Source organism: Lytechinus variegatus, chromosome 5 (genome assembly GCF_018143015.1).
Source record: "Lytechinus variegatus isolate NC3 chromosome 5, Lvar_3.0, whole genome shotgun sequence".
Lineage (NCBI taxonomy): Eukaryota > Metazoa > Echinodermata > Echinoidea > Temnopleuroida > Toxopneustidae > Lytechinus > Lytechinus variegatus.
Window position 1 is genome coordinate 46,815,516 of NC_054744.1, and position 17,256 is coordinate 46,832,771.

The 17,256-nt window shown below is 37.3% G+C and overlaps 1 protein-coding gene across 1 annotated transcript in view; it reads left to right on the forward strand.

The window, feature by feature from the left end:
• The first annotated feature begins 319 nt into the window (after positions 1-319).
• Positions 320-17,256, forward strand: part of LOC121416307 (nicalin-1-like) — a 37,057-nt gene continuing 20,120 nt past the window's right edge. The window contains exons 1-6 of the mRNA XM_041609857.1: positions 320-623; positions 6,714-6,904; positions 9,026-9,170; positions 9,826-9,920; positions 12,229-12,312; positions 13,593-13,696. Of these exons, the coding sequence (XP_041465791.1) occupies positions 458-623; positions 6,714-6,904; positions 9,026-9,170; positions 9,826-9,920; positions 12,229-12,312; positions 13,593-13,696 (785 nt within the window). The 5' untranslated portion in view covers positions 320-457. The remainder of the gene's footprint in view (positions 624-6,713; positions 6,905-9,025; positions 9,171-9,825; positions 9,921-12,228; positions 12,313-13,592; positions 13,697-17,256) is intronic.

The following is a 17,256-nucleotide window of genomic DNA, read 5'->3' on the forward strand; positions in this document are numbered from 1 at the left end:
CGATCGACCTTTATCACGCACGTTTTATTTCTTCGAAACTTCAGGGGCCGATTGCACGAAAGGGTCTTTGCAAGGACTGTCTTTCGTGTCGCCCATCTTTTATGATGCGCCATATGAAACGCATTTTAAATAAGTCATCTGCAAACAAATTTCATTCGTCCGTCAAAATAACAAAACATTTGTTTATAAAATGATGTGATATATCATGAAATTGTATAAAATTTGATTTAAAAGCAAGCTAACGAATCTTTTTCTTTATCATAAATTTCAGAAACACACCGCTTATAGCGTATCATAAAAGATGGGCGACATGAAAGAAGGTCCTTGGAAAGACCCTTTCGTGCAATCGGCCTCAGATTAACTGTGGCGTACCTGTACCTGTTCTCAATTGCATAGGGCCAATACCTCCACTTGTTTGCTGTCCAGTTTCTTGATCTGCTGAAGATTTTGAAAGAAAATGTGGTTTGCAGAGGCTGAAGAAGTTGTTGAAGTAGTAAGGGGCCATTTTCCGTGGACATGTCTTCTCATTGTTCCGATTTTGATCGCAATTTCGCCTGTTCATGGAGCTCATGACTTCACCGCATATCGAATGCAGCAGTTCGACCTGCACGGGTCTCAGTATGGTAAGCAGACGTGAGTTTCGGGAGAGCTTGTGTGTGCGTGCGGGTAGCCAGGCAGGGGTAGCCTGGAGAGTGGAGGCGTCTGAGGACTCTAAAAGTCATCTGTTCTACGGTAGCCAGGAGGCTTTTAGAGAGTAAAAATCATTTACAACGTAAGGTTACTCTCAACGAAGCCAGGTATCCCTATCCATTCACGTGCGTGTAAGCAGCCAAAAGCCCAAAACCTGAAACTTTCGCCCCCGTCGGCCCCGAGATTTCCTGAAATCCTGAAAATTATAATGTTGAAGAATGTAAAAATGCAGCATCTTCCTTTTCTTTTAAATTCAAAGGACCTTGCATTTGGAATTCTCTTCCCCGTAACATCAAACAAATCTCATACTTAAATTCTTTTAAATCGAAGTTGAAAAAACTTTCTTTTCAACCATCAAACATCTTAATTTAATTTATCCCATCATATTTCCTAATTATTATATGTTTATTTCATCAGTACAAGTCTTGAATTTTATATTTTACTGTCCATAGGGACTGCCTCGACAGAACATTTGCTTTGTTCTTTTGCAGTTTCCCATTTCATGTTCATTTTTTTATACATGTACTGTAATTATCCTTATACAATCTTAGCACTTTTCTAAAATCTTTCTTGCATCTTGCTATGTGTCTTTGTTTCCTTGTTTTTTTAAATGTATTTTTGATGTTTTTTGTATGCTCAATGTATTTTAATGGACGTGAATAAATAAATAAATGAAAAATAAATGAAAAAAAAATGAGAAAAATGTCATGACAAGACGGAAGAGACATGCGTGCGCGTGCGTGCGTCCGGTAACTTTGGCGAAGAACAAGTCAATAAGAAACAAGATGGCGGCATAAACATCGGGCAAGTCTCTTATGTCTTTTCACAACATTTTTCTCATTTTTTGATGAATTCTTGTTCAAAAATAACGAGAGTGTAGAAATGTTGGAAATGAAGTTTAATCCCATGTAGGCCTACATGATTAAGCCAGGCTAGATCTTTTAGAAGGAAAGTAGAAATTTTGGGGGTGAAAGTTTCAGGTTCTGGTGTCCTCCGTGTAGGTGAATGAGAAAGAAGACCTGGCTTCATTGAGAGTAAGCCTACATCAGTAAATGATTATTAATCTCAAGAAGCCGCCTGGCTACTGACGCCTGGGGCTGGGACGCCAAGCTATATTCACCCACGTACGGGTACAAAACCTGAAACTTTCGCCCCTGAGATTTCTACTTTCCCTCTAAAAGATCTAGCCCTAAAACATGTACATGAGGCATGAGATTCAACTTCATTTCCAACATTTCTGCAATATTGATTTCATTTTTAAAGAAGAATTCATTAAAAAAACAAGAAAAATGTTATGGAAAGATGAGAAGAGCTTACGGCCGTGTTTACGTTGCCAACTTGATTTCTTTGTCTTCCACTTGGCGACAGCCACGCAAATTGCGCAGTTTGCGTGCTGTCGCCGTCTCGCAATAATTTGGACACTGATAATTTGAAAACAAGCCCACGGACCCCCTATATTTGATATTTTAACGTCATCAGAATATATTAATCTGCAAATCTAGAGTATGGCTATGATGAAAATGACATGGATTTTGAATGTTTGGGAGCGAAATACACGTATGGAACCATTTGCATTTTAGACGACATCAGATTTTTGCACATTTTGGGCGATTTTCATGCCAACTCGTATCTTTTTGGAAACTCGTAGTTAAAAAACGAGCACATGGACCCCATATTATTAACTTCCCTACACTTTTGATATGTATTCTTCTACAATTAAGCCGAATTTGATGAAAATGACAAGGATTTTGAAAAAAGTCAAGCTTACAAAATGCTTTTTAAATTTTTTTAGTACATTCACGTCTTTGAAGATTTGTTTTTTTCGAGTTGTTGCACCATTCTTGCCAAATGAGGGAGCTGCTGACTCCAAATAGAAATAGTTTTACCAATTAAAAGACTTTTTCTTACTTTGGTGCACACTTTGATATTCAGTGCGTCTCAGAAAAAAAACAAAACCAAGATTTATTGATGAATTATCATAACTTAATAATAAATAAAATAGACAAATGACCTACCAACGTAAAGCTTAGAATCTCCTCTTTCATCTGATACTACTTGGATTATTCCTCATTCACGCATGAGTGAGCAACAACAATTCAAAGAAAGGATGCCCAAAACTCATTTGGCGGGGGTATCTAAATTTAAAAGCAAAGTCACATGACTAAAAAGTTCAATATCTGCTCTTTTATTTGATACCTTAATCACAAAAAATGGTCAAGAAGTAAAAAAGTTATGATCCCTCGAAACAATGCTTGTATTTCCATAATTTCATTAAATAAACATGTTTTTACCAGTTTCCCACAGAAGCTATCGCACGGTAACAAAAGAGTTAATGCATGGCTGATCGTCAACAAAACGGAACGCTAGCCTGTAAAACCTCATCATTTTATGAAATTAATGAAATTCAAGCCTTATTTCAGATAACCAGAACTCTGTAATTCCTTGACCATTTTCTGTAATTGAGGTATCAAATTAAAGAGCAGATATTGAACTTTTTAAAAATGTGGTTTTCTTTTTAAAACCCAGACACGGCCTGCCAAGTGACTTTTTGGAATCCCCTTTTCAAATTGATTTTGCTCACTTGTGCGTGAATGAGAAATAATTTAAGTAATTCCAGGTGAAAGAGGAGATTCTTAGCTTTAAAATGGTACAGGTTATTTGTCTATTGTATTTGTGATTAAAGAGAAATTCCAGTAGGCCTAGTTGCAGTAAACACTGATTTCATGAGAAAGTCTGTAAAACAAAGCTTAATTGTCAGTATATCATCGAGGATCTAGATCTGGTACAGTTACATAAACTGAACTTTGTGAAATCTTGAAATCTACGCTGAAAAATGTTCAGACGGAAGATCTCCAACACAGATAAGTGCACGTGGGACAGTGTATAATTATTGCTTTGAATGTCAGGCCCGACGCTCTACCCAAATCCTGTGCTTATTTGCTTATTTCTCAGCAATTACTCAATTTCTTCCAGAATCCTTTGGAATATACATCTTATTTATACAAACAGACACTTTGGTGGTCATTTCATTGGATTCTGTACGAGCTCATTTTGGTATGGTTACCAAAACTAGCATTTACCTTTAAGTTATGATAAATGATCGATAAATTCGGTTTCGTTTTTTTGTGGGACACACTGCATATCTTGAAAATTTGATGATGTTTGATGGGGTATCCAGTGAGTAAAGATGATTTAAACTCATTTGGTTAATTCATGAGGTCTAAGAGAGGCATTATTCTCTTGATTGCGCAAGATTGCATATTGAATACGGCGACTTTGAAGACCCATAGGAAAACAATAAGCACATGTACCTATATAATATTTTGCATTTTAATAATGCATAGATACCAAAGTAACTCGCTGCAAAATTTGGTAAAAATGACATGGACTTCATTTTAACTGTGGAACGTCCTTAAATAACCACGTTTGGCCCTGGATTTTTAAGTAGTCAGCAAACATTGCTTCATTGCAGAAGTAATGCACTGTATCCATTTTCCGTGATCGCGGAAAGTCACTGTCATTTCAAATCCAATATCAGAGACTTTTGTAAAGAACTTTGGTATCGAATTTCAGAGTTTGGGATACCAATTTCTTGTGTTTACGCCGCAGAGAAATTACCCTGGCGTCGAGTGGAAATGTGATGAGCAGATTCCTCATGAAAAGTTAGCCCTTTCTACCATCTAGATTGACACAAAAAGTTTACCTTCTACTTTGGTTTTCATGAGGATTTGTGTTACCCGTACACAGCCATACATAAAACTTATGTTCTTCTGACCTTAGTGATTGTTGGTGGTGTTTCTTTTGCCAAGCAAGTCTCCAATAATTGAGATTGTCTCCCTTATTGGAGAGAGTCTCCAATATTGGCTGTGCAACTCTACTGTAAGCCTGGCTCACGTCTTTGCATTTCGGGCTTGCATTCAACTAGCTGTTGATTGCCTGAATGCAGACAAATGCAGTATACAAAACAATGCAATGAAAGAAGGTAATACATGGTTAATACGCAGACTAGCGCAGAGGCTTTTGTCCTAGAACGAAAGATTTTTTTTCAGACACGTGCAATTGGATGCAAACAAATGACCAAAGACAGTGAGCAAATGCGAGCTGCTTACTTAGGCTTCAATGCAGCATTCATGTTTTACCTCGAATTACTGCACTTTAGCTTGCATTACCTCACTTTGCTGCCTTCAACTTTGTTTTAGTCGACGAGCTGGTAGTGTGATCGCAACCGAACATTCTGCTGCAAAGTGTGTTGCGTTGGGATTTATATTGCATTTTACTGCTAATGCAGCAAAAGCAATAAGCAGCTACAACCTTGCACATTAATGAACTCAAAAGTTGTCCAACTACCAACTCACCAGCATTGTTCTCACAACAGACAGTTCCAGCTGATCACCTGTAGAACTCAGTACAGAGGATCTTCATTCCTGCCTCACACCGAAGGACTAAAATTGTCTACCAGCGGAGGTACATGTAGTAGATGCTGCAACCCTTATGCGCTCGTCCTACGGGACGTAGTATGGTACCACGCTCAGTGTCCGACCGTTAACTTTTCCTTGTTAATGCAAAAACTTCAGTTTAACTTTCTCTAAGCTCATAATTTTGTGTGTATGATACTAGCATGGATCCCAGGAAGCCTGTTGATTTTTAGGTCAAAGGTAAAGGTCACAGTGACATGTTTTCATCTTACCCTTCTGCAGTCCTTGTAAATGCGATAACTTTAGTTTAACTTAATCTAGGGTCATATTATTTGGTGTATATGATACTAGCATGGCTCCCAGGAAGCCTGTTGATTTTAGGTAAGAAGGTCAAAGGTAAAGGTCACAGTGACAGGTTTTCATCTTATCCTTCTGCAGTCCTTGTACACGCGATAACTTTAGTTTAACTTAATCTAGGGTCATATTATTTGGTGTATATGATACTAGCATATGGATCTTGAGGTCAAAGGTCAAGGTCACAGTTACCTGTTTTCATCTTACCCTTCTGCAGTCTTTGTAAATGCGATAACTTCAGTTTAACTTAACTAAGGCTCATATAATTGGTGTGTGTGTGTGATACTACATGTAGCATTGATTCCAGGAAGCCTAATGATTTTACGGTCAAAGGTTGAAGGTCATGGTCACAATGACTTGTTTTCATCTACCCTTCTGCAGTACTTGTAAGCATGATAACTTCAATTTGACTTACATGTAACCTAGGCTCATATTATTTGGTGTGTATGAAACTAACATGGATGGCAGGAAGCCTATTGATTTTGAGGTCATAAGGTCAAGGTCACAGTGACGTTGTCACGACCCTTCTGAGGTCTTTGTTAACAAGAGTACTTAGTTTAACTAAACCTAGGCTCATTTTATCTGGTGTGTATGATACTAGCATGGATTCCAGGAAGCCTATCGATCTTGAGGTCAAAGGTCAAGGTCACACTGACACGTTTTCATCTTGCCCTTCCGAAGCCTTTGTACGCACAATAACTTCTGTTGAAGTTACTACATGTATAGGCTCATACACTGTATAATTTGGTTTGTATGATACTAGCATAGATCCCAGGAATTGTATTGATTTTGAGGTCAGACAATCAAAGATGAAGTCGCCACCTTCCACTTTTCTTGCTTGACCAATAACTCCTTTTTCCATATTACAGGTGGGCATATTACTTACTCGCCTTAGCGACACTCTTGTTTCATCTTTGCCATAATAATCAACACTTGGATTGTGGGCATCAAGAGAAAGACAAGACAAAGCACAAAGTTGTGACCCTGGATATAATTAGTAGTGGAGATAGAGTATGTTAGAATCTAAAGTGCCAAAAAACAGAGGACAGTACTCTGCTTGGTAGGTAACTAAGCTTCTATATCTCAACATCTTTGAAAAAATCTGTAAGTTGGATGGATCTTTCACTGCTGAGGTGTTAAGGGGGCTGGCCAAATTAATCCATCTGCATCACAAATCTGACAAATTAGCAGTGCATTACCATTCTTGTATTCTATCCCCCATGTCTCACTTTACATTTCTTGCTTACATTATAGGCTGCAGGAACACCTTGGTCAATCTGGAAGCTCGGCCAATATCAGCTAAGATGGTCACTAGGAGGTGCATCCTCGCCAGACTGTCCGAGGTGACCGCTGATCGTTACAGGGAGTTGATAGAGCAGGGTGCAGGGGCGTTAGTCATCTTGCTTCCTGAGTCGTTGACATCGGCACCACAGGATGTGCTCAATGTAAGTATCTATTTTGCCTCTGTGTGGTTGAATAACATACAATAGCACAATATTCAATGTTAATGAGTGTACAATCATTACGAAAATTACATGTACATGAGAGCCAAGTTGGCTCAGTCGGTAAAGCGTCTGCTCGTCGAACCAAAGATTTGGGTTCGAGTCCACCCCGAGCGGATGACTGAAGCCAGTGAGTTGTGTGTAAACGTCTCCCCTGTTTCATAGATGCAGGCTATGTTACAGTGGAAAACACTCTGTCCCTCGGAAAGGATGTTAAATGGAGGCCTCGTGTAGAGGAGAATCACCACCTTTGCACGTTGAGAACCCACTGCACTATTGGAATAAGAGTAGGGGAAAACATCAAATCTTAACCTGAGGTTAAGTTTTTGAAATGACATCATAACTTAGAAAGTATATGGACCTAGTTAATAAAACTTGGCCATAAGGTTAATCAAGTATTACTGAACATCCTATTAGAGTTTCATGTCACATGACCAAGGTCAAAGGTCATTTAGGGTCAATGAACTTAGACCATGTTGGAGGAATCAACATCGAAATCTTAACCTGAGGTTAAGTTTTTGAAATGTCATCATAACTTAGAAAATATATGGACCTAGTTCATGAAACTTGGACATAAGGTTAATCAAGTATCACTGAACATTTTGTGCAAGTTTCAGGTCACATGATCAAGGTCAAAGGTCATTTAGGGTCAATGAACTTTGGCCGAATTGGGGATATCTGTTGAATTCCCATCATAACTTTGAAAGTTTATGGATCTGATTCATGAAACTTGGACATAATAGTAATCAAGCATCACTGAACATTTTGTGCAAGTTTCAGGTCTCATGATTAAGGTCAAAGGTCATTTAGGGTCAATGAACTTTGGCCGAATCGGGGGTATCTGTTGAATTACCATCATAACTTTAAAAGTTTATTGGTCTAGTTCATTAAACTTGGACATAAGAGTAACCATGTATCACTGAACATCTTGTGCGAGTTAGAGTAGTTTTCAAAGTCAGCACTGCTGCTATATTGAACCGCGTGATGCAGGTGAGACGGCCAGAGGCATTCCACTTGTTTTATTTAAAACAAGCATCGCCGAGAGAGGGCGCTATATATCCAAGATTTGAATATTTGAAATTTTCTCAGAGAAGTGCAATTGGAAAAATATCTAACGGTCTCTACGCTTCAGTAAGACTGTCATATTAGATGATATTCGATTATCAATCACATTATTGACCCTTTACCAAAGCTATACACAGGCTTTAATAGTCAAAATTGACCTATCATGAAGACAATTGCAAATATTTTCTTGCAACACCCTCTAATCTACTTTTTGCCATTAGTGCATTGTTAAATAGTATAATAGCTGTCTTTAGTAGTACATGTATACGACCAAATGTACAAAGGTGGTTTAAAGGTCAAGTCCACCTCAGAAAAATGTTGATTTGAATCAATATTTTAGAGAAAAATCAGACAAGCACAATGCTGAAAATTTCATCAAAATCGGATGTAAAATAAGAAAGTTATGACATTTCAAAGTTTCGCTTATTTTTAACAAAATAAGTTTTATGAACGAGCCAGTTACATCCAAATGAGAGAGTCGATGATGTCACTGTTTCTTTTGTTTTTTATTGTTTGAATTATACAATATTTCAATTTTTACGAATTTGACAATTAGGACCTCCTTGCCTGAAGCACAAAATGTTGAAATAATGGAATTCCATGTGTTCAGGGAGGAATGAAACTTACATGTATTTCACATGACAATGACGAGAAAATAAAAATATTTCATATAATAAAATACAAAAGAAATAGTGAGTGATGTCGTCAGTTCCTCATTTGCATTCCGACCGAAATGTGCATATAACTGTTTTGTGAAATGAAGCGAAACTTTTAAATGCCATAAATTTCTTATTTTACATCCGATTTTGATGAAATTTTCAGTGTTATGCTTGTTGAATTTTTCTCTTTTTATTCAATCAAGTTTTTGTTCGGGTGGACTTGTCCTTTAAAAAAACACATTTGTACATGAGACCTTCAACATTGGTATCAGTGCACCACATTCTTTGATAAGTTTAGTGTGATATGAGTTTATAAAGAGAGTTTTGTTGTTGTTTAAAGCAATGGATGGAGTTAGAACCTTTGATGTTGGAGCAGGAGACAACTATGCCAGTGTACTTTGCATCAGAGGATGAAGAACTATTGTCCATTCATAGTGACATCCAGCAAGCAGTCAGTGGGGACCAAGCACCATCAGCTGCACAGGGTAAGTCAACTGACATCTTGAAATAAAAGAGAGAGTTTGACAAGATTGCTTTCATTTGTTGATGGCATGGAATGTGTTATTTTACTGCAAGTTTGTTTAAAAAAAAGTTTATTGTGTCTTATGGAAATAAAGGAAAAGGAAGAAAAAAGTGATTTGCAGAATTCTCCTTATTGTAGCTATTGTGAATTCTGTACTATTTGATTCTGTACTAACTCATTTTGATATTGTTACAACAACTAGCATTTACCTTTAAAGATGATTTCCAGTTTTGGTAATGATCTCAAAATGACTTTTTACAGAATCTAATATAATGACCACCCAAGTGTCTGTTTGTATGAATAGAAAATAAGTGCCAAAGGATTCTGGAAGAAATTGTGTAATTGCTGAGAAATAAGCAAAATAAGTGCGGATTCGGTCACTTCCGTCGGGTCTTTAGTCCAGCAATATTAATACACTGTCCCACGTGTGCCTATCTGTGTTGGTGATCTTTAGTGTGATCATTTTTCAGCGTATGTTTCAAGATTTCACAAAGTTCAGTTTATTTTTTTTGTACCAGATCTAGATCCTCGATTAAGCCTGGTTTTACAGGCTTTCTCATGAAATCAGTGTTTACTGCAACTACTGGAATTTCTCTTTAATCATGTATATCTTACAGCCCTTCTGAGTGCTGTTTATGCCAATGGTTTCCAGATGGTTGTGTCTGGTTCTCAGGCCAAACCTATCAAGGATGGTAATATCATCAGCTTTCAGGTAAACACTTACCCCAAAATGTCGAGAATTTGGATCAACTCTCCCTTAACATTCTCTGTGACCATTCCGCTGCATGAATTTTTTTTTACCACGCTGCTTGCTGACCTTTTCATTTTAAAGCTTTGTGCTTATTTTAAGATCAAATTTGCAACGTCCGGATACGTGGTGATGAAAGTATGCATTGAATACATGTACGCAACATTTTGTCATTGCTTGTCAGACCAGAAATTGCTAAAAAAAACATGTTTCTGTGTACAAGGAGTATTCTCATCTTATTTGTAAATATATGGTTATTTTTGCTTTCATCAGCTGAAATCAATTATTTTTCATATGATCATGCTTCAAATAGCTTCTGTGATAAATTTGGTGAAAAGACAAAGGAAAACAAGAAGGTAGAAAAACAAAGAAATGCATAAAAATTCTTTGAAAAACAATATAATACCCAGGTAATTGATTTTCAATCCAAAGTTATTTTCGAACACAATTGTTAGAGATGCAGCAAGGAACATTTTTACACCAAATATTATTTAAGCAGCTTTAGTGAACAAGACCAAAGAGTATGATTTATGTATAGGTTTTTTTGTCTCACCTGCGAAGCAAAGTGAGACTATAGGCGCCGCTTTTCCGACGGCAGCGGCGGCGGCGGCGTCAACATCAAATCTTAACCTGAGGTTAAGTTTTTGAAATGACATCCTAACTTAGAAAGTATATGGACCTAGTTAATAAAACTTGGCCATAAGGTTAATCAAGTATTACTGAACATCCTATTAGAGTTTCATGTCACATGACCAAGGTCAAAGGTCATTTAGGGTCAATGAACTTAGACCATGTTGGAGGAATCAACATCGAAATCTTAACCTGAGGTTAAGTTTTTGAAATGTCATCATAACTTAGAAAATATATGGACCTAGTTCATGAAACTTGGACATAAGGTTAATCAAGTATCACTGAACATCCTGCATGAGTTTCACGTCACATGACCAAGGTCAAAGGTCATTTAGGGTCAATGAACTTTGGCCAAATTGGGGATATCTGTTGAATTCCCATCATAACTTTGAAAATTTATGGATCTGATTCATGAAACTTGGACATAATAGTAATCAAGCATCACTGAACATTTTGTGCAAGTTTCAGGTCACATGATCAAGGTCAAAGGTCATTTAGGGTCAATGAACTTTGGCCGAATTGGGGATATCTGTTGAATTCCCATCATAACTTTGAAAGTTTATGGATCTGATTCATGAAACTTGGACATAATAGTAATCAAGCATCACTGAACATTTTGTGCAAGTTTCAGGTCTCATGATTAAGGTCAAAGGTCATTTAGGGTCAATGAACTTTGGCCGAATCGGGGGTGTCTGTTGAATTACCATCATAACTTTGAAAGTTTATTGGTCTAGTTCATTAAACTTGGACATTAGAGTAATCAAGTATCACTGAACATCCTGTGTGTGTTTCAGGTCACATGTCCAAGGTCAAAGGTCAATGAACTTTAGCCGAATTGGGTGTATCTGTTGAATTACCATCATAACTTTGAAAGTTTATGGATCTGATTCATGAAACTTGTACATAAGAGTAATCAAGTATCACTGAACATCCTGTTCCAGTTTCAGGTCACATGATCAAGGTCAAAGGTCATGTAAGGTCAATGAACTTTGGCCATGTTGGGTTTTTTTGTTGAATAACCATCATATCTCTGTAAGTTTATTGGTCTAGTTCATAAAAAGAGGACATAAGAGTAACCATGTATCACTGGACATCTTGTGCGAGTTAGAGTAGTATGCAAAGTCAGCACTGCTGCTATATTGAACCGCGTGATGCAGGTGAGACGGCCAGAGGCATTCCACTTGTTTAGCATAATTCATTCATAATCCTTTAAATAAACAATACTGTGCAAGTACATTATAAAGTACATTACCATTGTGAATTTTTTTCCAAAGTGCTCATGTGATCCGCAGCCAAGATCTTAAGGGGGTGTCATATTCATCCAATACATGTATTTTGGACAAGACACTATTGTGCATATTATATATGATAATATAAAATATATTTTCTAATAATGTGGCCTTAAAATCACATTTGAAAACCAGAGTGCCTCACATGAAAGGATAAAGTGTTTAAGATGGAAACATATTTTTCACTAATTGATGATGGCACAATATTTTACTCCCTCGTGCTGCATTGATTGATTTTCTTGCATGAAATTTTAGTAGGAAAATAATTTTCATGTACTTCTTTAATCTTTGTCATTCTCATATTAAAGAAACTTTCTGGAGCTAGCTAACCTTGGCTTTTGTTTTTGGTACAGGGTCAGCTGACAGGGAAGGGTGTAGAAGATCAGCTTCCAACGTTAGCTGTTGTTGCTCACTATGATGCCTTTGGTGCTGCTCCGGTAAGAAATGTACAGTAGAACCTGTTCATAATAATATATCAAGGGAGGAAAGATGAGTAGTCTTTGTGAGCAGGTGGTCTTTGAAGGCAGTTTTAAATAGATTCATCTATTGATCGGATTTTTTTTTAGGGAATTCGAATTGTGGCCTTTATAGACTTTAGCAACAACCATATAGACAGACGTTTTCTGTATGGTGGTGGTTAAAGAAGGACCGACTCTAGTGTATAAGCCGTAAAGAATGTTTTAAAGATTGAGTGGAAACATTGCTGAGTGGTCTTTATTGTCATATAGAGGTGATATCTCGAGGAACACAGGATCTTATCTTGTATAGAGTACTTAGACTCATCAGCACATTGATGCGCTAGTGCCCTTTGGTAAGGCATTAATCCTCAGTACCAGGTCCTTTGGAGGGGACCTTAAGCCGTCGGTCCTCTGGTTGCTTGCTTACAAGCATTCATGCTTTCTTAGCAATCAGGTAAAAAATCACCAATCACCATCAGTAGCCAGCAACACAAAGCCTAATGATTGAATGCTTTCATTGATCGTGATAAACAATCAATCGCAATAGTCTATGATCAGTCCCAAAGCATAGTTACAGGGCACCTGTCCTTGCCGTAGCCCAAGGTGACAAGGCAATTGGGTGCCAGTCTCACTTGATTTGCTACCCTAGAAATCCCCACTATTCTAGTGATTCTAAGGTGATTTTTTTTAATAAGAAAGTTCATGGCCCTCCTTCGGGATTACTTCGAGGGCTGCAGGTTGAGGTGTGTGGGTACATGTGACCTGAGGGCCCCGTAACACAAAACTTAGCAATGATCGTAGAACATTTTTGTACGATTGATCACATTGATTACAATGTACAATCAATTGTGAAAAATCAAGCGTACAATCAATCGCTAACCTTTGTGTTACGGGCCCCAGATCGTCTATGAATGAGATATTGGTGACCAATGCCAACGTAACTATCCAATTCCCCCTGATAACGTTGATGGTTTCAGTCAGTCAGGAGTGCAAAGTGTGAAATTGTGTATGTCCTTATTGAACAAGAGTGGTTGGTTCACCTCATACTGTCAGGTATTGTCCTTACCTCTTTTTCCACTCTTCATGATTTGGTACATCATCCACCCCTACTATGTCTCTGGCCATTTCCTCCTCCTGCAACTGTCCACCGAAAACTCAAAACCTTTATTGAAACTTTATCACAGTTGTAGATTTCAGTTGTTATATCTTGCACTGTAACTTCAACATCACCTGTTATGAATATTCTTATTAATTCTCAGCATCTTTCACATGGAGCAGACTCTAATGGTAGCGGTGTAGTGGCCTTGTTGGAGTTAGCTAGACTTTTCAGTAAGCTTTATACCAGCTCTAGAACTCATGCCAAGTAAGTGAATTATCAATTACCAACTGAAGTTTGTGAATTTGTTTTCTCCATGCATTAATTAAAACTTTGCTAATCTTTATGTCAATTTGCCAATTTTGAAGAAAATTATCTTGTTTCTTAAGAAAATATTATTTATTCCCTCAAGTTTGATGTGACAATAAGTTATTTTAGGTTTTGTCAGTGGTTGAATAATTGTATATAGTTTGTGATTGCAAGATGTTTGAAAGATTTTCATATGTATATCAGATTATGTCACTAGATTTGATCCCCCCCTTGCGTGAAATTTGAGAATGCGATGTAACCACTGTGCACTGTAACACGCCATTAGACAAGGTTTTTGTCTCACCTGCGAAGCAAAGTGAGACTATAGGCGCCGCTTTTCCGACGGCGACGGTGGCGGCGGCGTCAACATCAAATCTTAACCTGAGGTTAAGTTTTTGAAATGACGTCATAACTTAGAAAGTATATGGACCTAGTTAATAAAACTTGGCCATAAGGTTAATCAAGTATTACTGAACATCCTATTAGAGTTTCATGTCACATGACCAAGGTCAAAGGTCATTTAGGGTCAATGAACTTAGACCATGTTGGAGGATTCAACATCAAAATCTTAACCTGAGGTTAAGTTTTTGAAATGTCATCATAACTTAGAAAATATATGGACCTAGTTCATGAAACTTGGACACAAGGTTAATCAAGTAGCACTGAACATCCTGCATGAGTTTCACGTCACATGACCAAGGTCAAAGGTCATTTAGGGTCAATGAACTTTGGCCGAATTGGGGATATCTGTTGAATTCCCATCATAACTTTGAAAGTTTATGGATCTGATTCATGAAACTTAGACATAATAGTAATCAAGCATCACTGAAAATTTTGTGCAAGTTTCAGGTCTCATGATTAAGGTCAAAGGTCATTTAGGGTCAATGAACTTTGGCCGAATCTGGGGTATCTGTTGAATTACCATCATAACTTTAAAAGTTTATTGGTCTAGTTCGTTAAACTTGGACATTAGAGTAATCAAGTATCACTGAACATCCAGTGCGCGTTTCAGGTCACATGACCAAGGTCAAAGGTCAATGAACTTTGGCCGAATTGGGTGTATCTGTTGAATTACCATCATAACTTTGAAAGTTTATGGATCTGATTCATGAAACTTGTACATAAGAGTAATCAAGTATCACTGAACATCCTGTTCGAGTTTCAGGTCACATGATCAAGGTCAAAGGTCATTTAGGGTCAATGAACTTTGGCCGAATCGGGGAAATCTGTTGAATTACCATCATAACTTTGAAAGTTTATTGGTCTAGTTCGTTAAACTTGGACATTAGAGTAATCAAGTATCACTGAACATCCTGTGCGCATTTCAGGTCACATGACCACGGTCAAAGGTCAATGAACTTTGGCCGAATTGGGTGTAACTGTTGAATAACCATCATATCTCTGTAAGTTTATTGGTCTAGTTCATAAAAAGTGGACATAAGAGTAACCATGTATCACTGAACATCTTGTGCGAGTTAGAGTAGTTTTCAAAGTCAGCACTGCTGCTATATTGAACTGCGTGATGCAGGTGAGACGGCCAGAGGCATTCCACTTGTTTTTCTTTCCAGACGTGTTTATCTTCTGGTACCTGTAATTTATGAAAACTTGGACAATTGTTGCTTGGTCATGATTCATTTCTTGTCACATGTCCAAAAATATACCCGCAGATGTGATATATTAATTGTCCCAAAATACATATAGTTTCACATCTTAAGCTCTTTGAATTGTACTTTTCTCATTGAAATTGTAAATAAAATTCTGGAACAAATTTAGCTATTAAAAACACTGATAAGAATAAAAAGCAACCATAGGATACAGAATTTGGCAATACAAAAAACAACTGAATTTGAAAAAAAGAAAATTATATCGTTGACAACGCTCTTCACCAAGATTTGACGTAAAAACACCTATTTGAGGGAAATTTTAAAAAAATTGAAAAATTCTCTTCTAATCTGCACATTTAAAGTCATTATAATGAAAAATATAGTAATTGCTTCAATCAAAAAGCACATAGTGACACTTACATGTGCCTTAATGTCTGATCTAATTTAGTTTTTGTCTCACCTGCGAAGCAAAGTGAGACTATAGGCGCCGCTTTTCCGACGGCGACGGCGGCGGCGGCGTCAACATCAAATCTTAACCTGAGGTTAAGTTTTTGAAATGACATCATAACTTAGAAAGTATATGGACCTAGTTAATAAAACTTGGCCATAAGGTTAATCAAGTATTACTGAACATCCTATTAGAGTTTCATGTCACATGACCAAGGTCAAAGGTCATTTAGGGTCAATGAACTTAGACCATGTTGGAGGAATCAACATCAAAATCTTAACCTGAGGTTAAGTTTTTGAAATGTCATCATAACTTAGAAAATATATGGACCTAGTTCATGAAACTTGGACATAAGGTTAATCAAGTATCAATGAACATCCTGCATGAGTTTCACGTCACATGACCAAGGTCAATAGTCATTTAGGGTCAATGAACTTTGGACGAATTGGGGATATCTGTTGAATTCCCATCATAACTTTGAAAGTTTATGGATCTGATTCATGAAACTTGGACATAATAGTAATCAAGCATCACTGAACATTTTGTGCAAGTTTCAGGTCACATGATCAAGGTCAAAGGTCATTTAGGGTCAATGAACTTTGGCCGAATTGGGGATATCTGTTGAATTCCCATCATAACTTTGAAAGTTTATGGATCTGATTCATGAAACTTGGACATAATAGTAATCAAGCATCACTGAACATTTTGTGCAAGTTTCAGGTCTCATGATTAAGGTCAAAGGTCATTTAGGGTCAATGAACTTTGGCCGAATCGGGGGTATCTGTTGAATTACCATCATAACTTTGAAAGTTTATTGGTCTAGTTCGTTAAACTTAGACATTAGAGTAACCAAGTATCACTGAACATCCTGTGCGTGTTTCAGGTCACATGTCCAAGGTCAAAGGTCAATGAACTTTAGCCGAATTGGGTGTATCTGTTGAATTACCATCATAACTTTGAAAGTTTATGGATCTGATTCATGAAACTTGTACATAAGAGTAATCAAGTAGCACTGAACATCCTGTTCCAGTTTCAGGTCACATGATCAAGGTCAAAGGTCATGTAAGGTCAATGAACTTTGGCCATGTTGGGGTTTTTTGTTGAATAACCATCATATCTCTGTAAGTTTATTGGTCTAGTTCATAAAAAGAGGACATAAGAGTAACCATGTATCACTGAACATCTTGTGCGAGTTAGAGTAGTTTTCAAAGTCAGCACTGCTGCTATATTGAACTGCGTGATGCAGGTTAGACGGCCAGAGGCATTCCACTTGTTTTTCTTTCCAGACGTGTTTATCTTCTGGTACCTGTAATTTATGAAAACTTGGACAATTGTTGCTTGGTCATGATTCATTTCTTGTCACATGTCCAAAAATATACCCGCAGATGTGATATATTAATTGTCCCAAAATACATATAGTTTCACATCTTAAGCTCTTTGAATTGTACTTTTCTCATTGAAATTGT